Raw genomic sequence first — 20,684 nt, 5'->3', positions numbered from 1 at the left:
ATAAGATATACGCAGCTTACTTTAGGACTAAGCTAAACATTTAGCACAATCAAAAAAATCACTTAGCAAGTTAGATATTATGTGCTTCCAAGGTTCACCTACCAAATAGAATACACAAAGATAAAAAATGATTAACCTTAATATTTGTTCTCTTCCAATAAGTTTTGAGTTGGATGGAGGATTACTATACTATTATTTGCTGTAAACCATTAATTTTGGGTCCCCATTCAAACGCTTTTAACCTTTTACTTTATGATCTCAATTTCAACTTCTTTAAGAGACTTGGGAAGATGAGAATAGATGATGATACATATTTGTTATGACATCATATTCGATCATTTGTATAAGGCCTACTTTATTGTGTGTTTGCTTAAGATATTTTTGAGATAGTTATGAAGACCCTTTTGGGCGCAAGTAATACGACATTATTGTCTTGACTAAGTATGAAAATCACAACAATGTAAAAGAAGATACTTAAATAAACAAGTAGATAAAAAGGAAGATTATGCATTAATGCAGTATGATAATGTAATGTTTTGGGGACTAAAAGAAAGACGAGATGAGTAGCCTGTGATCAGGATCAGCCACGCCTCTACCCTTTTCTCCTCACTTGTGCCTTTGTTTTAATAATATTTTTGTGTGTTTTCTTTTCTCTCCTTTCTTATTGAGTCTCTCGCTTCGCTTCCTCTCTCTCTCTCTCTCTCCTTTTCATCTTCTTTCTTTAACGCTTCCTCTCTTTGAGAACTTGCTCTCTCTCTCTCTCTCTCTCTCTCTCTCTCATCTTCTCACCGCTTTGTGCATCTCTCTATCGGGTTTCTCCCCCTTTGTTTCCGGGCTGTTTCTTAACCTTCTCTCTCTCCCTTTATTTCTTCTGCCATCGCCAAACCTTATCTTTTGCTTCCTGGGTTTTGCTTCTTATTTGGGTAAGATTGGATTTTTCTCCCTTTTTGATTTCGTCTTTGTTAGATCGTTAATTGATCTTCATCTCGTAGTGATCCTTCTTCTTATTTTTACTTCGATTGTTGATTTTTGCGAATTGGGTTTTCTCTGGATTGATTTTGAGTTAATTGAGTTAATTCTCGCTATTAACTAATCGATCATGCCTATGTGTATTTCACTGGGTTAACCGATTGAGGAAGTGCTTGTTCTGATCGAACAAAGTGAAAAAGTACAACTCTTTTTTATAGTTTTTGATCAATTGGGTTTTGATTCACTCATTCTTGATTGTGTTCAATGCTAATCTTTTTGCTATATTCACTATCTTGTGCTACTAGATCTACATGAGTTTTCAGAGACTCACTTGTTAGTCCCATTCTGTTTCTTTCTTATTTCCATGGCTTTGCATATCTCTGATTGATAAAGTAGAATCCTGTTACTGTTCTGATGGAATGCTTTTTTTTTTTGTTTGTTTGTTTTGGATCTTTAATGTGCAGTCACAGCTTGGACACATTTATCTCTCGGCAGGAAAGTTATATGGGCTGAACTAGGAATTTCATGGGAGTTGTGGAGGATACTGAACCTCCTTTGAAACGTGCAAAGCGGCTTGTTGACGAACCTAACGGCTTCTCCGGGAACTCTTCTGTTAGACCTTGTAGTGTGAACAACTCTTTGGGAGACCTGATGGCAAGGCCTCTCACCTCCCAAGGGGATGACCAAACTATCGGCTCCAAAGGTGTCATTAAAAAATCTGAATTTGTTAGGATTATCACTAGGGCTCTTTATTCTCTTGGATATGATAAAACCGGGGCTATGTTGGAGGAAGAATCCGGTATCTCTCTCCATAATTCCATCATTAAGGCGTTTCTGCAGCAGGTTAAGGATGGAAAATGGGATGAAAGTGTTAAAACATTGCACAGAATCGGTCTGTCTGATGAGAAGGCTGTCAAATCTGCTTCTTTCTTGCTCTTAGAGCAAAAGTTCTTAGAGCTTCTGAAATTTGAAAAGATACTTGATGCGCTTGGCACCTTAAGGAATGAGATGGTGCCTCTTCGTATTAATACAAAGCGTGTTCACGAGCTTGCTTCCTCCCTTATATCACCTTCCAGCCTTATATCACATACCACTTCTGATCCAGGTAAAGAAAGTGTGAATTCGAGGTCCAAGATTCTTGAGGAACTGCAAAACTTGCTTCCTGCTTCTGTTATAATCCCAGAAAAGAGGTTGGAGTGTTTAGTTGAGAATTCCCTTCATATCCAGCGGGATTCTTGTGTTTTCCATAATACCTTGGATAGTGATTTGTCTTTGTATACTGATCATCAATGCGGGAAGCACCAAATTCCTTCTCAGACTGTTCAGGTTAGTCTGCTCTGCTGTGAATGTTTTTTCGTTTCATTCATGTTGTTGTTGTTGTTGTTGTTTCTTTTCTTGGTGATCATGATTTTGTCTGTACCTTTTGGATATTGAGAACAATGTGCTGCAATTGTCTCAACCTGATGCCTCTTTTCTTTTTTCCGTTATTCCTTTTCCATCATTGGCTATGTAGTACATTCTTTCTTTGCTCTCACCTGTACTTGCGTTCCTTGGATTAATTAATTACTTGTGTGGCATCTTTTGTTTCTGTTTGTAGTTTAGTCAGACTTGCAGTGCATGTGTGCGTTACTGACTTAAAATCACATTCGTTAAGTTCTCTCTACGTGAATGGTTCAGATCTTGGCGTCACATACCGATGAAGTTTGGTTCTTGCAATTCTCTCATAATGGCAAATATCTGGCGTCATCTTCCAAGGATCAGACTGCGATTATATGGGAGGTAATGCTGACCCACCAACGAAGGCTTACCTGAATTGAGTTTTGGCTAACCTGTTAAAGTTTTGATTTGTTACCTATTTTCTTGGAGGCAAACTGTTTGCTGATTCACTTAAAATGTACTTTTCAGATCAACGCAGATGGGAAAATTTCGTTGAAGCATACACTTGTTGGCCACCAAAAACCCGTAATTGCCATCTTATGGAGTCCTGATGATCGTCAAGTTCTTACATGTGGAGCAGAAGAGGTTATCAGACGCTGGGATGTTGATTCAGGAGACTGTGTTCAAATGTATGAAAAAGGTGGTATTAGTCCCATTTCTTGCGGATGGTATCCTGACGGCCAGGGAATAATCGCTGGGATGACAGACCGAAGCATATGCATGTGGGATTTAGATGGTAGAGAGATAGAATGCTGGAAAGGTCAGAGGACGCAGAAGGTATCTGATATAGCAATGACGGACGATGGAAAGTGGCTCGTAAGTGTATGCAAGGATTCAGTGATTTCCCTATTTGATAGGGAAGCTACAGTTGAGAGATTGATCGAAGAGGAAGACATGATTACATCGTTCTCGCTTTCGAATGACAACAAATATCTCCTGGTAAATCTCCTAAACCAGGAAATCCGTCTCTGGAATATCGAAGGTGACCCCAAGATTGTGTCGAGGTACAAAGGCCACAGGCGTTCACGATTCATCATCAGATCATGCTTTGGTGGGTACAAACAAGCTTTTATTGCTAGTGGAAGCGAGGATTCTCAGGTAAAATCTGCTCTTTCCCTTGCATAGTATCTCGTCACATAAACACATAAAAAAACATAGCTAAATGAATGACAGGAATCTGGTCTGTTCTCTCATGTATTCTCAGAACTGAGAAGTGGTTGTTTTCTTTCTTCATTTGATCATCAGTTTAGACAGAATGTAATCAGATGTTGAAATGTCAGTCTCTGTTCTCAGAATCTCTGCTGGTTAGAGTAATGAATATATGTTATATTGCAGGTATACATTTGGCACAGATCAACAGGGAAGTTAATCATTGAGCTACCAGGGCATGCAGGAGCGGTAAACTGCGTGAGCTGGAGCCCGACGAACCTTCACATGTTGGCGTCAGCAAGCGATGATGGAACCATAAGGATATGGGGACTCGAGAGGATTAACCAACAGAATCAGAAGAAGCAAGTGCAAGGAAGTAGTAGTAACGGCGTGATTCACCGATGCAATGGGAATTGATTTATGATAATAAGAATGAATTTCGTAAAAAACTATTTTAACAGTTAAAATGTTGTTTCTTCTTTCTTCTTCATCTTCCTCTTTTTGTTTGCTTCTTCCTTTGGTTATGGAGAAAGCAAAAGAAAGAAGGCAAAAGCTGTTCTCTTCTTTATTAATCCCTGAACGCAAAAAGAAACAAAAAAAAGGTTCAAAAATGCAATTTGCAACATTGTTGCTTCCCTATTTGCAATATTGTTATAATTTTTTTATAAGTTTTCCTTTTTTAAAAAAATTCTTCTTTATTTCATTGAAAACAAACTAATTAGCTCAATTTCAAAGTTTCGATCCCTAACTGTAAAATCCCTAATTCGCGAGAGAGAGAGTATGGGAAGTAACCGTCCTAGGAATTTCCGGCGGCGCGGGGACGACGGCGACGATGAAATCGACGGTAAAGATGTTACCGCCGCGACTAAAACGCCTACTCCGGCTCTTCCTTCGTCGAAACCTAAAAAACTCCCAGCCTCGACCCCGAAGAAGAAACTCCTAAGTTTCGCCGACGACGAGGAGGAGGAAGACGATGAAGCTCTCCGTGTGACGGTAAAACCTAAGAATGGTAGTAAAGACCGTGTCAAATCCTCTTCGCGTCTCGGCGTTTCTGGATCTTCTTCTCACAAACACTCTTCCACCAAGGAACATCGTCCCACTTCTTCTTCTTCTTTCTCCACCGTGGTTCCGCTTTCTAACGTGCTTCCCCAGGCCGGCTCTTATACGAAAGAGGCGTTGCTTGAGCTCCAGAAGAACACACGGACGCTTCCGTATTCTCGCCCTAGTGCCAATGCCGAGCCCAAGGTTGTACTCAAGGGTTTGATCAAACCTCCACAGGATCATGAGCAGCAGAGTCTGAAGGATGTGGTCAAACAGGTTTCGGATTTGGACTTTGATGAGGAAGGGGAAGATGACCGGCCTGAAGATGCGTTTGCCGATCAGGCAGCTGTTATTAGAGCCAAGCGGGAGAAGATGAGGCAGTCACGTACAGCACCTGCGCCTGATTACATATCACTGGATGGTGGTACCGCTAATCATTCTGCTGTTGAAGGAGTCAGCGACGAGGAAGCAGACTTTCAGGGAATTTTCGTCGGTGCTAGACCGCATAAAGGTGATAAGAAAGGTGTGTTTGATTTCGGTGATGATAATCCTATTGTTAAAGAAACCACGACAAGTAGTTTTTATGAGGATGAGGATGAAGAAGAGAAGTTGTGGGAGGAAGAGCAATATAAGAAGGGTATTGGTAAAAGAATGGATGAAGGGTCTCATAGGACTGTAAGTAGTAATGGAATTGGCGTGCCTTTGCATCCGAACCAGCAGCCACCACCACAACAGCAACCGCAGAGGTATGCTTATCATGCCGGGATTCCAATGCCGAATGTTTCTCTGCCTCCTACCATTGGTCCAGCTACTAGTGTTGATACTCTACCAATGTCACAACAAGCCGAGCTTGCCAAGAAGGCATTGCAAGACAATGTTAAGAAGCTTAAGGTATTGCCCTCTGAACTTGGCTTATTTCCTATTTATGAATCTGTTGCCTTCTCTTGGTGTTTGGGTAATGTCATTGTATGTTTATACTGTTATTGTTATTCTAGTTAATTATTAGTTAAGGTGAGGTTTAAAATGTAGCCCAGCACAGAGGTTTTCCTAGTGTCTCTTTGCTATTTGATTTGGTTTCTAATGTCCTTCATTTATTTTGAATTATTCTCCAGGAGTCTCATGCAAAAACCTTATCCTCGCTTACCAAGACAGATGAGAATTTGACTGATTCGTTGATGAGTATCACAGCTCTTGAAAGTTCTCTAGCTGCAGCTGGAGACAAGTATGTCTTCATGCAAAAACTTAGAGACTTCATTTCTGTTATCTGCGACTTCATGCAGGTACGCTTTAATATGTTCTGATATTTCTTATGTTACAAGCCTGTCATTTTTAATTTTTGCGGTACCAACATTGACTGCTTTCTTAGTGCATCTCTTGATGTCTCTTCCTCTCATATCATTTGACTGCATAGGATCATGAATCCAATGATAAATGAAAGAGATCTATATCAAATGATTAATATTAGTTGCTATGTTGGATTTTTCTGTTTGATCCTCATCTCCGGTTAAACAAAGATAAAAAGTAGCTCAAACCATATTTTCATGGAAACCTAGGTTCTAGTGGCATACATTTTCTCTGACACTTGTAGTTAGACTTCATCTTTGGGAAAGCAAATGATATCTGTTAAATTGCAACTAAAACTGGGGTTACCGCTATTTTACATGACATACAACATATTATCTTTCCTCTATAGAATTGTATGGATTCTTGAATGCATAAAATATACCTTAATAGAACGAAATTCTAGCTGGTCATTCTTTTGTTCAAATATGTAAAAGAAAGACCAGCTGTGAACCCTACCATATTTGTATCTAGTACTGCTTTTAGATTGCCATGTGCGTAGAAATAGTTGCAAGAAAACTGGTTGTTAGAATAGAACTCCTAGTTAATGTTGTGAATTTTCTTTTGCAGGAAAAGGGTTCCTTAATGGAGGAAATTGAAGATCAAATGAAGGAACTTAATGAAAAACATGCTTTATCTATTCTAGAAAGGAGAGTTGCAGATAACGATGATGAAATGGTAGAGTTGGGGGCTGCTGTTAAAGCAGCAATGGCAGTTCTGAACAAACAAGGACGCAGTACTTCAGTGATTGCTGCTGCCACAAGTGCTGCGTTGGCTGCATCTGCTTCCATAAGACAGCAGACGAATCAACCAGTTAAGCTTGACGAATTTGGCAGAGATGAAAACCTGCAGAAGCGCAGGGAAGTTGAACAGAGGGCTGCAGATCGGCAGAAAAGGCGAGCTCGATTTGAAAATAAGCGTGCATCAGCCATGGAGATTGATGGATCTTCTCTGAAAATAGAAGGAGAATCAAGCACTGACGAGAGTGACAGTGAGACTTCAGCTTATAAGGAGACGAGAGATAGCTTACTTCAGTGTGCTGATAAGGTCTTTAGTGATGCATCTGAGGAGTACTCCCAGCTTTCGATGGTGAAGGCAAGATTTGAGAGGTGGAAGCGAGACTATTCATCTACTTATCGGGATGCTTACATGTCTTTGACTGTTCCTTCCATCTTTTCACCTTATGTAAGACTGGAGCTTTTGAAATGGGATCCTCTTCATCAATATGTGGATTTCTTTGACATGAAATGGTAAGCTACTCGTGATTTTCAACTTTCCAACTTTCCTAGTTCTCCAAACTTACATTGTCAAAAGACAGATCACTTATAGTATCTAGTAGGCCTTAGTCTCTAAGCGTGTGTGTGCTAAACCCATTGTTTTTACATTTTTGGAAGTGGTCTGACTTACAATTTCTGTCTCCAGGCATGGATTGCTATTTGATTACGGGAAGCCAGAAGATGAGGATGATTTTGCACCAGATGATACTGATGCCAACCTTGTCCCTGAGCTAGTGGAAAAGGTTGCGATTCCCATTTTGCACCACCAGATAGTTCGTTGTTGGGATATACTTAGCACTCAGGAGACAAGAAATGCTGTTGCTGCTACAAGCTTGGTGACAAATTATGTTCCTGCTTCGAGTGAGGCCGTAGCGGAACTATTGACTGCTATTCGTGCTCGCCTTGTTGAAGCCATTGCAGCTATTAGTGTATGAATTTGAATATGTTACATCTCTTGCTAATTTCTAATAAAAACGGACTCTGTTATGAGATAATGGACTAATAATATCCTCTGGTTCTTTCTTTATTCTCCAGGTTCCGACATGGGATCCTCTGGTATTGAAGGCTGTACCTAATGCTCCACAAGTTGCTGCATATAGGTTTGGGACATCCGTCCGTCTTATGAGAAATATATGTATGTGGAAAGACATCCTGGCGCTTCCAGTGTTGGAGAACTTGGCGCTTAGTGACCTTTTGTTTGGAAAAGTATTACCCCATGTCAGAAGCATTGCATCAAATATCCATGATGCTGTGACAAGAACTGAAAGGATCATTGCTTCTTTGTCTGGAGTATGGACAGGACCAAGCGTCACAAGAACCCACAGGTAACAGTGATTAACAATCAAATCTGATGCTTTCTCTTGCTCATGGTTCATTGTAACGAAACATTATAGTTTACATCTTTTATGTCGCATACCATTTACCATTCGATTACAATCCGTCTGCACGAAAAGTTAAGCTGTTTTGTACGAGTGCCATTCAAGAATAAGTAAAGTAGGGCTGTTGATGGGGACTAAGATTTGCAAAAAGTCTAGGCACGTCCCTCAAAATCAGGAGTATTGGTCAGACGATGGTCTTACGCAATTTTTTTTTAACGCTCATTCGTCTTAGACAAATCATCGTTGTTTATCTTCATTTGGTTCACATGGTATCAGCATCTCGTATTAGGACATTACCAAGTATTCTCCTTGATACATACTAAAATGTTTTTATTGATTTTGCAGTCGTTCGCTGCAACCTCTNACAAGAACCCACAGGTAACAGTGATTAACAATCAAATCTGAATTTTTACTTCCTCTTGCTCATGATTCATTGTAGTGAAACATTATAGTTTACATCTTTTATGTTGCATATCGTTTACCATTCGCTTACAATCCGTCTGCACGAAAAGTTAAGCTGTTTTCTACGTTGGGCTGTTAATTGGGCACTGAGATGTGTACATTACGTATTCTGATCTTGCAAAAAGTCTAGGCACGTCCTTCAAAATCAGGAGTATTGGTCAGACGATGGTCTTATGTTTTTTTTTTTTGGGACTCTCATTCGTCTTAGACAACAAAACATCATTGTTTATCTTCATTTGGTTCACATGGTATCAGCATCTCGTATTAGGACATTACCAAGTTTATTGAACCTTCTCCTTGATATATACTAAAATGTTTTAATTGATTTTGCAGTCGTCCGCTGCAGCCTCTTGTGGACTGTACTCTGACACTAAGAAGAAATCTCGAGAAAAGGCTTGCCTCAGGACTGGACGATGTGGAAACCACTGGTCTTGCCCGCAGGTTAAAGAGAATACTAGTCGAGCTCCACGAACATGACCACGCCAGGGAAACTGTCAGAACATTCAATCTCAAGGAGGCAGTTTGATGAAAACTTTTATTGGTGGGAAACTGGAAAGTTAACTCAGAAATCTTTAGCATCAAATTATCAGGTACACCTTTCAGACTGTACCCGCGAAGCCTGATCGATTTCGATATTGAGGATCAAAACTCTTGGAAGTCCAGGAAACTGATTTACTCCTGAGGATTTTACATTTCAAGGTGTATTTGGTTAGCACCAAAAGCATCCGGAATCCATTTTTCAGACAAGAGTTTTAGTTAGTACTTTGGCTTAATGTAAGTAACATATGTGCTTGTAGAAGAGCTTATACTAAAATAGAAGGCTAAAGTATCTCGAGTCCTTTTATGAGTTTAGATTTAGTAAAGACAGTGTTTGTTTAATATAAGCCACAACTTGTATTGATGTGCTGCATTTCAGATGGAGTAAATTTCTATTACAAGTAGCGTCATTGCTTATCGCAAAAGGCAAATTTTGGTTGAAAATTTAGACGTCGACTGCTGTGAACAAATGTGATATATATATAAAGTCAAAGAACATAAGAAAAACCCCTTTGGAAAAAAAACCTAGTAAGAAGTGGTACTAGAGTCATCTTCTTCAATTGAATCTTCTTCTTTATCTGAGGAAGACTCCGCAGTTTTCTCAAATTCCACCATTTTCTCAAGTGCCTCTATGTCTCCAGCTTCAGCAAGCGCGTGTATCCGCAGCTTCTCTGCGTCTTCACTGAAATGTTTTGTAGAGATTGGTCAAGTAAAAGGAACATCGTAAAAGCACAAGAATAGAGTTACAGTCAACTTACTCTGTAACTCCGAATATTTCCTTGACGATTAAGGAGTTGTCTTTTGAGCAGAAGTCAGGAAGCTTTTGAAAAGAGAATGAATCGAGTTAGAAAATCTATCACATACAGAGCATTGTATGCATATTTGGCTCTATGAATAGATCAATGAAGATGTTTGACAGAGTAAGCAGATTCTCTCAAGTAGAAGTAAATGTTTCCGCATCCATATTACCTCAGAAAGATAGTAAATTTTTCCAAAGAGCGCCTGCACAGCAAGTTTTCTCTTGAATCCTTTTTCTGTAAACCCTTGCATTTTCATCACTACCGGACCTGCAAAACCACCAAAGAATGTCAAGAACAACAAAAGAAGAGAGAACCTTTAAAAGAGAGGTTTGTATGGTAACCTTTTTCTTTAACAATACGACGAGAGATCTCATTTAAAATCTCAGGAATCTGAGAATCATTCAAACCAGAAGCTCTTCTCAGATGAATGAGATCAGCAACAAGGTCAGGATTAAACGGCTTCTCATTCAACGCATAACGAATGTATTTCCTCAATATCTCCTCCATGTTGAACTCTGTCTGTATGTAGCAAACAAAATGATTTAAGAGATCAAAAACCAAAAAGATCAATGACATACAAATATATATACAAAACCTTCTGTTCAAGTGCCTTAAGCTCAGAGCTATGAACTGTTCCATCTTTGCGTAACAGTTCATCTATAGATCTACAAAGCATAGCATTCTGATTCACCTGAAGAGATTCCAAAACAAAAATTGAATTCAGTTTCTTTTGTTATCTCAAGTAAGGATCACAAAAGAGAGATAGATAGAGAAAGGAATCAGAGACCAGTTTCCTCCGTTGAGCTTTAGGAGAAGAGAACTTCTGAACGGTTTTGACAAAAGCAGTAACAAAAGTGACGCCGACGTAAGCTAACGGAACAGCGAGCATCCACGGCAATTTGCTACTTCCAACTCGAGGACCTGGAATCGCTTGAGTCACCGAACTAGTGAACTCGACTAGGTCTAACGCCTTCTCCTGAATCCATAACATATCTTCCTCTACTTCTTCCTCTTCTGTCTCCTCCTCCACGCTCGAATTCTTCTTCGCACTCGGAGTCTGAGCTGTGACAGTCTCCGATTGTTTCTTCGACGCTGCGGCGGAAACAGAGATGTGTTTCGGTTTCAGCTGACGGAGTGAGGGTAGTGGGGAGAACAGTGGTGTTCGAGGGAGTAGCAATCGCTGGCCATTGCTCTGGTGGCTTCGAGTTTGGAGAAATTGAGATGAAGGTAAGAGAAGTGACGTCATTGTTTGAAGCTCCGACGATTTTGATAAAGACGGGCTTCGGATGCGGCGGAGCACTGCAGTAAAAGGCGAGCTTGTCTGGGAACCACGGCGACAGCGAAGGGAAGAAGATATAATTTAGGACGTATTAATGGGCCTTTCTTTCTCGGCCCGTTTATTTCAGACAAAATAAGAGAATTTGAAGTCTTTTTTGATTACCAGAATTTTCAGTAACTCTCATGTTGAATCAGAATCATTATTGTATTTTCTTCGATAATGTAAAGTGAAATGGTCATGCTATATGCATGAGTAAGCCAATGCAAGACACATGAACATACAAATTAGTAACTTACAAGCAAACGTTTTGCTTGCATTTTCTGCAATTTTAAGTCCATTATCTTTCTTTCTTTCTTTTATCATTTTATAAATGTCAAAAGGTAGATTAATCTTTCTTCTTCCTCATAGATCAATGCAATATAAGAAACAGAGTTACTCTAAATTTGTAGTAATTACAGAAAGCTTTTTGGAACATTCCAAGTCAATAAGAAGAACTAAAGGTGAAAAAACTAGCTATAAATTCTCAGGCCAGAACTCCCTAAAGAAGGCTCGTTCAAATTCTTTTTCCTGTAAATGTTTTTCGTGCTCCATCATCTTCCGCATTTTCTTAGAGAGTTTCTTGCTCTTCTTTGAGTCTCCTTCATCCTGAAATTTATAGTTTAAGGAAAATATAAGTTATATGCCTTAGATATAATGTATGCACTACAAACGATTAGTTTCAACTACCTTGAGCCTGCTAAGAATTGTAAAACAAGAAAGCTCATGGCTATATGATAAAGTAAAAACCAAGTCCAGCAAAACTGGGATATGAGGTGTGGTTGATGCATACTCTTTATCAATGCATGAATATTTTTTCATTATAAGGTAGTTACAGATTTAAAGGGAATCAAGACCTTTTCGCCGTCTCCAGAAGCTGTAGCCTTAGGTTGTGCCGCTTTTCTCTTAGCTGGTTGTTCAGCTCCCAATCCTCTTTTGTTATTTTTTGGCTCTGCTTGTATAGGCACCAATCTGCCCTGCTCGGAAGAAGAGTAGTACAATTAGAGAAGTGAAACATTCCTATTGGGTGGCGAATAACATTGTATTGATGCGATTCCGCAACAAGAAAGGAACCGGAATGATACAGGAACACTGCGTTTCTACAGCTAGACAGAACTAGAATTGATATAATAAGCATATGCAAATTTACCTGTTCAGCGACTCCAAGACCAGTGCCTTCCGTCCAGCCATGCTTCTTTAGTAGCTGCATATTCCAAAGTTTAACATTGGTTAAACACCATTTATATTATATCATTCGAAACAAGGAAAACACAGAGTAAAACATAGACATTAAAGATAGAACACAGCTCGACATAAATACTTGAAACCCAATGTTGGAAGAATTGATAGCAGGCAATGAACTGCTTGATCCAGAGGACTCACCCATAACGTTCGACACCTGAACACAGCAACTCAATTGTCAAAAGGAGAAAAAAAAAGGAATACACGTTCAATTCTCCTTACTTCTTATAGTCTAATCAACACAGCTAGAAACAGAACCAAAAAGAACAAATTCAAAAGCAACAACGCTTACCTTTTCACTGTTTTGAGGAATGGTAGCCTGAGACTTTACAATTTTATTCCTCCATTGTATCTTTAGTTTCTCTGCTCTCAGTCCAAGTTTCTTATGTTTCACTTGCGTGTCTATAGGCATCAGTATCCCCTGCTTGCAAGTAGAGCAATTGTCAGAGAACAAATCACTCAATCAGAATAAGAAATTGACCACTAAAACAGCAAATACAGACGCTCGCAAAAAAATAAGCTTCAACTAAATAGTTGGAAACACACATACTTCTTGGATCAAAAAAGCATACAGACCAAAGTAGCAGTTACAAGAATCAAAGAGCTCACCTGTTCAGCGATTCCTAGACCAGTACCTTCCTTCCAACCTTGCTTCTTTAGATGCTGCAATAACCCAATTGCACCTTAGGTACCAACCAAACCCACTAAGGGATCAAAAGAATTAAAAAAAAAAAAAAAAAAAAAAAAAAAAAAACAAATATGTTAATTGTTTCTAANACACAATTATCCCAACACAACATAACACAGACGCATCCAGATATATGACTTATATACCTCAAACCCTATATTGGCACCCCATGAACTTGTTGAAACTGAGGAATCTTCCATATCAAATCTCAAACCCTAATTACAACGAATTAAACAATTTAAATTTAGGGTTATATACTTATATTACATCCTGAAACTGAATCATCATAATATTACAAATAATAGATAGATAGTACTCACCAGAAACGTGAAACTCAAGCAGTCTCCGAGGAAGAGCAGATCAAAATTGGGACTCTCTATCGAATTCGAACGGACCACCGCCTCTGCTAATCGCCGGCCAGAGGCAATTGAGAAATTAAGAAAATTATAAAAAGACGCCTCATATGTTTCTATATGTAAATTATTCCCTATACTTTTATAACTATTGCACATTCGACCCACATATTTTACGTTTATTGGTTTTACCGAACTCGAATATTTGGGCTAGGCCCAAGACAAGCCCATAAAATATTAGGAAAGAGTTAACGTCAAGAAGACGCGGACTAATCTAAACCAAGCAGTTCATCTCGAGTTCGTCGGTCTCAGGTAGGAGAGGAATTATAACTCCGTCCGTCTAAGCTACCTTATAACTCGCGTTGCTCTCAGGTAGCTTCAAGAACAAAAACACCATTCTCTTCTCTCTCTGTACGACTTACTTCGCGGAAACTTTTTGTCTCCAATGGTATGTAATCTCACTTTGACGATCTTCAATTTCATTTCTAGGTTATGAATTTGTTTTTTTTTCTCTCTCTCTCTCGAGATCGCATTTGTTAGGGTTTTTGGAATTTGAGACGTTGATTGTATTTATTTCGTATGTAATTGAAATAATCTCAAAATGCGACATCTTCTTTCATATAGATCTAGCTGGTTGTGATTGATTGGTATTTGATTTGATCTGTTTGAGGTTATCGATGTTTCAAGAGCGATTGGGTTTATTCACTTCCTTTGATTGGTTTTGTGATGTTTTGCTTTTGAACCAGAATCATGCGTTTGAGTGTTTGTTACTTTGAGTTGATTTGCAATATAACCTCTATGTTGTTATATGGATTTGATGATAGGCAGCCGTTAGGGGGATTCTTGGTTTGCAAAGGGCAGTATCAGTTTGGAAGGAGAGTAACAGATTGGCTCCAGCTTTGAGATCATTCAGCACCCAAGCTGCATCCACTTCCACCACTCCACAGCCGCCTCCACCTCCTCCTCCTCCGGAAAAGACTCATTTCGGTGGTCTCAAGGATGAAGATCGGATTTTTACCAATCTCTATGGTCTACATGACCCATTTCTCAAAGGTGCGATGAAGAGAGGTGATTGGCATAGGACCAAAGATTTGGTGCTCAAGGGTACTGATTGGATTGTCAATGAAATGAAGAAGTCTGGTCTTCGTGGACGTGGTGGTGCTGGTTTCCCTTCTGGTCTTAAGTGGTCTTTTATGCCTAAAGTATCTGATGGACGTCCCTCCTATTTGGTTGTCAATGCTGATGAGAGTGAGCCTGGAACTTGTAAAGATAGGGAGATCATGCGTCATGACCCTCACAAACTGTTGGAAGGGTGTTTGATTGCTGGTGTTGGAATGAGAGCTAGTGCAGCGTACATTTACATCAGGGGTGAATATGTGAATGAGCGTTTGAATCTAGAGAAGGCGAGAAGAGAAGCATATGCAGCTGGTCTCTTGGGGAAGAATGCATGTGGTTCTGGCTATGATTTTGATGTTTATATCCACTTTGGTGCTGGTGCATACATTTGTGGTGAAGAGACTGCTCTTCTTGAAAGCCTTGAAGGTAAGCAAGGAAAGCCTAGGTTGAAGCCCCCGTTTCCTGCTAACGCTGGTTTATATGGCTGTCCCACAACTGTTACCAATGTGGAAACAGTTGCTGTTTCGCCTACCATTTTAAGGCGTGGACCTGAGTGGTTTTCTAGTTTCGGTAGGAAGAATAACGCGGGGACAAAGTTGTTTTGTATATCGGGCCATGTAAACAAGCCATGCACGGTGGAAGAGGAGATGAGTATACCTCTCAAGGAACTGATTGAGAGGCATTGTGGAGGTGTTAGAGGTGGATGGGACAATCTACTTGCTATCATCCCTGGTGGCTCATCCGTTCCTCTGATTCCTAAGAACGTTTGCGAGGATGTGCTGATGGATTTTGATGCGCTCAAGGCTGTCCAATCAGGGTTAGGAACTGCAGCAGTCATTGTGATGGATAAGTCAACCGATGTTGTTGATGCAATCGCAAGGCTCTCTTACTTCTACAAGCATGAAAGCTGTGGACAATGCACTCCTTGCAGAGAGGGAACAGGTTGGCTTTGGATGATCATGGAGAGAATGAAAGTTGGTAATGCAAAGCTGGAAGAAATTGATATGCTCCAGGAGGTAACCAAACAGATCGAAGGACACACAATCTGTGCATTGGGTGATGCAGCTGCATGGCCCGTTCAAGGTCTGATAAGACACTTTAGGCCAGAGCTCGAGAGAAGGATCAGGGAACGCGCTGACAGGGAGTTGCTACAGGCTGCTGCTTAAGTACCTCGCTAACCAGAGGTTTGCATCTCAAACCCTTGTTAATACTTCTTCCTCTCTTTTAATCTTCTGTTGCAACCTTAAAAGCAGAAATCTAGATTGTTTATGTGTAAAAGGTAGACTCCTGTTGTAAGCCCTATATATAGTTTTCTTTGGGCATTCAAGAACTTGAGACGGCTGCTAGATAATGAACAGTTTCTGTAACTATCTTGTGCTCTATCCTTCTCTTACAAAATTGATTTTATTGTTTTGCAGGGCGTTTGCTATTGTTCTCCATGGAAATAAATTCTGAAAGCACACTATTTAGGTTTTATGGGATGCCAAGGTATTATGGGATGCCAAGGTATTTCAGAAGGACAAGGAGGTATTGTATTTGTTTAAACTTCAAGTTGTATGAGAAAGAGCTCTGTTTGCTCTTTTGGGGTTACTCAACTTTTCTTCATTGTTTGTTTGTTTTGTCATAATGACTATGAGAGCACATTTTGGAACAACCAAACAAACCCTTTTCATGTTTGAAATAAAAAGATGCTCTTTTTCGGGTTTATAAGTAGTCTCTACATTGGAACTAAATTATATATACATCAATGTTTATCTCTTTGGCTTTTTGTGCAAAATATCTTTAGGCTAGAAATAGTTCTGTTTTGTATCATTGTTTCATTTGTTTTGTTGATATAATAATAGTCGCAGATTGATTGCGTAATAGCAAACGTAGTACTAGAAAGTTTCTTACTAAAAAAATTAAATCAGATAATAGAAAAGCTTGTTAAATTTGCTAGATAGAACCAAAATCTATGGTAACAATTGAACATCTATGTCTTTACTTTTCACCTTATTGAACATCTGATTTTATCGATCGGGTAAGTTCGGTTTTGTCCTCAATAAGGAAAAAAAGTTAGAACAAGGAGAAAATAAGAAGAATAATGGAAGAGATAGATTCGCATAAAAATGGGAGAAAAAGGGGAAAGAAAAAAGATAAATGCAGGGCCTGTGAGGGGGGGCTGATGGGGACCGGTCTGATTGGATCTTTTGGTGGATATTTATGGATAAGACGTCAACATCTTCCCTAACTTCTTTGTCCACCAGACCACCACTTTTTTTTCTTTCTTCTTTTTTACCTTTTTAGCAATATGTAAAACTACTGAATCAGTAAAATGTAAAAAAAACCTTAGTTAAATAACATAATCATCAACTCTAAAAATATACTAGTTATACCTTGCTAAATTTTATTATCACTTCAAATAATTAGTTTTGTACAAGAAAAGATTTATGGAAATACTAACTTGTGATTTTGCGATCAATAAACCTACATAATCACATAATTGTTATAAAATTAAATTTACTACTAATCATAATCTTATATGTATCTTTTTGGCAACATCTGCTTATATATTTGTAAATTTTTACTAAACATCGTATTCTCGTCTTTAATTTATTAATTATGAATGTATGATTAACCATTGTATATATTTTAGGTGATATTTTAATTTTTTCCCACGTGGCTGTAAAATATTTATCGATTTTAATTCGAGATCATTGTGTTATTTAAAGAAAGTTGGAGGTTTGCTGATTTCATATTTAATTATTTTTGTAATTACTTGACACAAAATATTTTAATAAAACCTATGTTTTAAAAAATCTCAAAAATGTATTAAAACATTTTAAAAAACAGTCATCCCTTTAAAAATGAATAGAGTATTTTCAAAAGTAACCATATACAATGACTAACTACAAAAACATATATTGCATAAATTGGAAAGTTATTTCCATAGGAAATCAGCAATTTTTTTGTCATTAGAGAAAAGCGTCATCTCTTTAACTTAAAATAAAACAGGGGTTTAGTTATAGAATCTATGAGTTTCATCACTTTGGACAATAGTTTTTACAAGTACAGTATTATTTATATTGCCTTGTGATAAAAAAAAAAACACCGTACTATAAAATAAATATTATATACATCAATGATTGCCATAGACCCCAAATGTCACCAATAAAAATATCAAAGGCACATGCTAAAACATTACCATCAATATGCAAATCACAATGTCTCCAAAGTTAATAAACTTACCATCAATAAAAATAACCACCTTGCCATGATAATTAAAATTTTGGTCAACAAAATAAATAAATTTTAATTACTTTGGTACAATGAGAAATATATATTAAAATAGTCAACATTACCAAAATACTAAAAAGAAGGGAGAAAAAAAAAAAAATAACAGCGGAGTTGAGCTGTCTGTGAAAACTGTTGCAATCAATGAATGTGTGTGTGTGTGGGCGCTCTTATGGTTATCACTGTTTCTTTTGTTTGAACTTCCCCTTTAACAATGGCGTTTTGACCCTTCTCTCTCTCTCTCTCCTTCTCTCTCTGAGTCTTCTGGGTTATTCCGATTTCTCTCTCTTTCCTTCTTCAAGTTGTGTTGCAAATCCCTAGAAAACCCAAAGAGAAACCCCTAATTTTTCTCTTCCTACAAAAGTTTTAACATTTTTTTATTTCTACCAGTCTTCTGATTCCATCGTTTCAATCTCCATGTTGCTTTGGGCATCGGCTATATCTTCGTGTTTCTACCTTAGAACAATAAGTTAGATTCATCTTTCTTCCTTTTGCGTCCTTAAGAGTTCATCAGTAGAGAGAGTAGGGTTTTAAATTTTTAGGGAATTTTGATTTCGTTTGGGAGGGACGAGAGAACCCTTAATTCGATTACCCAATATTGTCCTCTTAGTATCCGTAGTTTATTACTTGTATGGTTGGATTTTGATTGGATTATAAAGGTAGTATTTTTAAACTAGGGTAGTGATACTTGGAAGATCTGAGTTCGTTGGTGTGTTCCTTGATATTGATATCTGTGTTCAGTTGCTAAGTTTGTGGATGAACTCTAAAAGATACGAAATTTGCAGAAATCTCAGTTGATTCTCGAAAGGGGTTTAGTTAGTGTAATAGAATTTAGGCGGGTTTGATTGGAGAAATGACGGTGGAGGAAGTTAGTGAGGGTCCTGTGTGGAGTAGGGAGGATGATATTGCCTTTGAGAGAGCTTTAGCTAATAATTCTGATGAATCTGAGGAACGGTGGGACAAGATAGCTGCAGATGTTCCTGGAAAAAGTGTTGAACAGATTAAAGAACATTACGAGCTTTTAGTTGAAGATGTTAGTAGGATTGAATCAGGATGTGTGCCTCTTCCTGACTATGGGTCTCCTGAAAGATCAAATGGTCATGCTGGTGATGAAGGAGGAAGTAGTAAGAAAGGTGGTAACAATCATGCGGGAGAGTCTAACCAAGGAGGTAAATCAAAGGCTGATCAGGAGCGACGGAAGGGTATTGCTTGGACAGAGGATGAGCACAGGTGATCTTTCTTTCTTTTTTGCTACTATTCCCAGTTTCTGCTTCTTCTCATTCTTTTTACTATATTCTTTCCAAAATTATGTTTATTCTGTGCTCCATGTCTTCACTGTGTTCTAGAACATTTTAGGTACTGTTGGGTGTCTAATTTTGTGAAGCTTTGAGTAGTCAAGAGTTTTTTAAGTCATACTGTACTTAGAAGCAAGACTTTCACTGGAAATTTGTTAGGTTCTTGGTCTTCTCTATTTGAGACTTTAATAGGGGGACTCACCCGAGGTAATTCCAGAGGATGCTTTGAAAGAAAAGTAGATATTTCTTTTAAGTGGTTTTATTTTCGTGATATTTTCAAAAGTCTCGGATTTTATTGAGATTATAACTTGGCATGGGACTGAGACAGCTGTTCTCTTTAATTCTCTGTACCTCCCTGTACTAGTAGCTATATCATTACATCCACCATGTTAGAGATGATGGGTAGATGCTATCTAACCCCCGGGACCATTTTGACCGTCTTTTCCACCACTTGTTGAAGCTAGAGATGCTGTTTTTCATGGTGAAACCTTGAGAAAAGGATAGTTAGTCTATCCAGCTCGGTTATTGGAGAAACCCCCCCCACCTTCCTTTTAGAAAGAGACAAGAAAACCTTACTTTAAAGTTTACTCTCTTAAAGATGCAAGTGGTTTTGGGATATTATTAGAGTAGACAAGGCGTAAAAACTAGAGTTAAGTATATAATGGTTATATATAAGTGACATGTAATATTTTTACTGACTCTCACTTGCCAAAATATTGGAAACTGATGTAATAGTGAAGTCTGTCTTTGTTGATTAATTTTTTGGCTGGGAGAGTTCTTAAAAATGCGTATTTGTGTGATTGAAGCCATTTTATCTGATTCTTACCCCATTCTTATATACTTTGTGTATTGCCATTATCTTAATATAATTTGCTGTCATCTTGATCTATTTGGTGGTTTACATGTGCTTTTTGGACAAATTGAGTTTTGGCGGTGATAGATCCTCCTAGTAAATTTAGAAAATGCGTAGCTAGTTATTCAATAGGAAAAGTAGGACAAGAAATCACGAGGTTCATATTCAAACTCTTTATACCGGTGTCTAGAAATCCAGTGAAGCAATTGAGAAGTAGGATACTGACCTTTGTGGCATGTTATATACAAATTAGATGTAGATGTGGATGCAAGACAAAACCTTAGTGTGTTACATCCAATCATTTTTAGGGTTTGTTTGGCAGTGGTTTGTGTGTTTCCATATTTGATACTATGACCTGGAACGTTTCTGCCCTTTTGGTTATGCAAGCAATGATTATGATGAACTGTTGTCTTTGTCTTTTCTACGTTACAGGTTATTTCTTCTTGGTTTGGATAAGTACGGGAAAGGAGATTGGCGTAGCATTTCTCGCAACTTTGTAGTAACAAGAACACCGACCCAAGTAGCAAGCCACGCTCAAAAGTATTTCATTCGTCTTAACTCAATGAACAAAGATAGAAGGCGATCAAGCATTCACGACATCACTAGTGTTGGCAACGCAGATGTCTCAACACCACAAGGACCAATCACTGGTCAGAAC

The 20,684-nt window shown here is 38.5% G+C and overlaps 6 protein-coding genes across 10 annotated transcripts in view; 4 read left to right on the top strand and 2 right to left on the bottom strand.

Moving 5' to 3' along the window:
- On the top strand, positions 688-4,171 carry LOC104769075 (WD repeat-containing protein 26). Its single transcript, XM_010493198.2, has 5 exons — positions 688-923; positions 1,434-2,295; positions 2,647-2,748; positions 2,875-3,504; positions 3,742-4,171. The coding sequence occupies exons 2-5, from the start codon at positions 1,495-1,497 to the stop codon at positions 3,970-3,972; spliced, it is 1,764 nt and encodes a 587-aa protein (XP_010491500.1). The 5' UTR covers positions 688-923; positions 1,434-1,494; the 3' UTR covers positions 3,973-4,171.
- Positions 4,262-9,464, top strand: LOC104769074 (PAX3- and PAX7-binding protein 1-like). Its single transcript, XM_010493197.2, has 6 exons — positions 4,262-5,487; positions 5,709-5,876; positions 6,508-7,187; positions 7,360-7,642; positions 7,749-8,038; positions 8,888-9,464. The coding sequence occupies exons 1-6, from the start codon at positions 4,336-4,338 to the stop codon at positions 9,078-9,080; spliced, it is 2,766 nt and encodes a 921-aa protein (XP_010491499.1). The 5' UTR covers positions 4,262-4,335; the 3' UTR covers positions 9,081-9,464.
- LOC104769073 lies at positions 9,443-11,324 on the bottom strand. The gene is made up of 6 exons (XM_010493196.2): positions 10,679-11,324; positions 10,487-10,582; positions 10,233-10,410; positions 10,061-10,158; positions 9,850-9,911; positions 9,443-9,773 (listed from the first exon to the last, which is right to left on the bottom strand). The coding sequence occupies exons 1-6, from the start codon at positions 11,135-11,137 to the stop codon at positions 9,617-9,619; spliced, it is 1,050 nt and encodes a 349-aa protein (XP_010491498.1). The 5' UTR covers positions 11,138-11,324; the 3' UTR covers positions 9,443-9,616.
- LOC104769072 (protein SQS1-like) lies at positions 11,540-13,600 on the bottom strand. Of its 3 annotated transcripts, XM_010493195.2 has the most exons (8): positions 13,457-13,600; positions 13,283-13,351; positions 13,058-13,111; positions 12,741-12,869; positions 12,528-12,605; positions 12,357-12,410; positions 12,064-12,183; positions 11,540-11,815 (listed from the first exon to the last, which is right to left on the bottom strand). In XM_010493195.2, the coding sequence occupies exons 2-8, from the start codon at positions 13,334-13,336 to the stop codon at positions 11,684-11,686; spliced, it is 621 nt and encodes a 206-aa protein (XP_010491497.1). In that variant the 5' UTR covers positions 13,337-13,351; positions 13,457-13,600; the 3' UTR covers positions 11,540-11,683. The 3 variants fall into 3 exon arrangements, with proteins under 3 accessions (XP_010491497.1, XP_019097736.1, XP_010491495.1); XM_019242191.1 differs by lacking the exon at positions 13,283-13,351; XM_010493193.2 differs by lacking the exon at positions 13,457-13,600 and having other exon boundaries at positions 13,058-13,131.
- On the top strand, positions 13,754-16,318 carry LOC104769071 (NADH dehydrogenase [ubiquinone] flavoprotein 1, mitochondrial). Of its 2 annotated transcripts, XM_010493192.2 has the most exons (3): positions 13,754-13,937; positions 14,314-15,789; positions 16,024-16,318. In XM_010493192.2, exons 1-2 carry the CDS (start codon positions 13,935-13,937, stop codon positions 15,769-15,771), a joined length of 1,461 nt encoding a protein of 486 aa, XP_010491494.1. In that variant the 5' UTR covers positions 13,754-13,934; the 3' UTR covers positions 15,772-15,789; positions 16,024-16,318. The 2 variants fall into 2 exon arrangements, with proteins under 2 accessions (XP_010491494.1, XP_019097968.1); XM_019242423.1 differs by lacking the exon at positions 16,024-16,318 and having other exon boundaries at positions 13,759-13,937; positions 14,318-15,778.
- LOC104772172 (transcription factor DIVARICATA-like) overlaps positions 18,046-20,684 on the top strand; it is a 6,873-nt gene continuing 4,234 nt past the window's right edge. The window contains exons 1-2 of one of the 2 annotated variants that reach the window (XM_019242491.1): positions 18,046-19,108; positions 20,459-20,676. In XM_019242491.1, coding sequence (XP_019098036.1) covers positions 18,732-19,108; positions 20,459-20,676 — 595 coding nt within the window. In that variant the 5' untranslated portion in view covers positions 18,046-18,731. The remainder of the gene's footprint in view (positions 19,109-20,458; positions 20,677-20,684) is intronic. The other variant, XM_010496816.2, reaches the window with a different exon arrangement.

This window comes from Camelina sativa, chromosome 20 (assembly GCF_000633955.1).
Source record: "Camelina sativa cultivar DH55 chromosome 20, Cs, whole genome shotgun sequence".
Taxonomy (NCBI): domain Eukaryota; kingdom Viridiplantae; phylum Streptophyta; class Magnoliopsida; order Brassicales; family Brassicaceae; genus Camelina; species Camelina sativa.
Note: the sequence above shows the minus strand (reverse complement) of the source record. Positions and strands in the feature narration are given on the sequence as shown.

Excerpts from the sequence above, each read along its gene's own strand:
- LOC104769075 (XM_010493198.2), top strand. The coding sequence starts at position 1,495 with ATGGGAGTTGTGGAGGATACTGAACCTCCTTTGAAACGTGCAAAGCGG. Across the intron at positions 2,296-2,646 it reads TTCCTTCTCAGACTGTTCAG|ATCTTGGCGTCACATACCGA; the intron begins GTTAGTCTGCTC and ends TGAATGGTTCAG. Across the intron at positions 2,749-2,874 it reads AGACTGCGATTATATGGGAG|ATCAACGCAGATGGGAAAAT; the intron begins GTAATGCTGACC and ends TGTACTTTTCAG.
- LOC104769074 (XM_010493197.2), top strand. The coding sequence starts at position 4,336 with ATGGGAAGTAACCGTCCTAGGAATTTCCGGCGGCGCGGGGACGACGGC. Across the intron at positions 5,877-6,507 it reads TTATCTGCGACTTCATGCAG|GAAAAGGGTTCCTTAATGGA; the intron begins GTACGCTTTAAT and ends TTTCTTTTGCAG. Across the intron at positions 7,188-7,359 it reads GATTTCTTTGACATGAAATG|GCATGGATTGCTATTTGATT; the intron begins GTAAGCTACTCG and ends TTCTGTCTCCAG.
- LOC104769073 (XM_010493196.2), bottom strand. The coding sequence starts at position 11,137 with ATGACGTCACTTCTCTTACCTTCATCTCAATTTCTCCAAACTCGAAGC. Across the intron at positions 10,411-10,486 it reads TTAAGGCACTTGAACAGAAG|ACAGAGTTCAACATGGAGGA; the intron begins GTTTTGTATATA and ends TGCTACATACAG. Across the intron at positions 9,912-10,060 it reads AAATTTACTATCTTTCTGAG|CTTCCTGACTTCTGCTCAAA; the intron begins GTAATATGGATG and ends TCTTTTCAAAAG.
- LOC104769072 (XM_010493195.2), bottom strand. The coding sequence starts at position 13,336 with ATGGAAGATTCCTCAGTTTCAACAAGTTCATGGGGTGCCAATATAGGG. Across the intron at positions 13,112-13,282 it reads GTGCCAATATAGGGTTTGAG|CATCTAAAGAAGCAAGGTTG; the intron begins GTATATAAGTCA and ends GGGTTATTGCAG. Across the intron at positions 12,606-12,740 it reads TTCCTCAAAACAGTGAAAAG|GTGTCGAACGTTATGGGTGA; the intron begins GTAAGCGTTGTT and ends TGCTGTGTTCAG.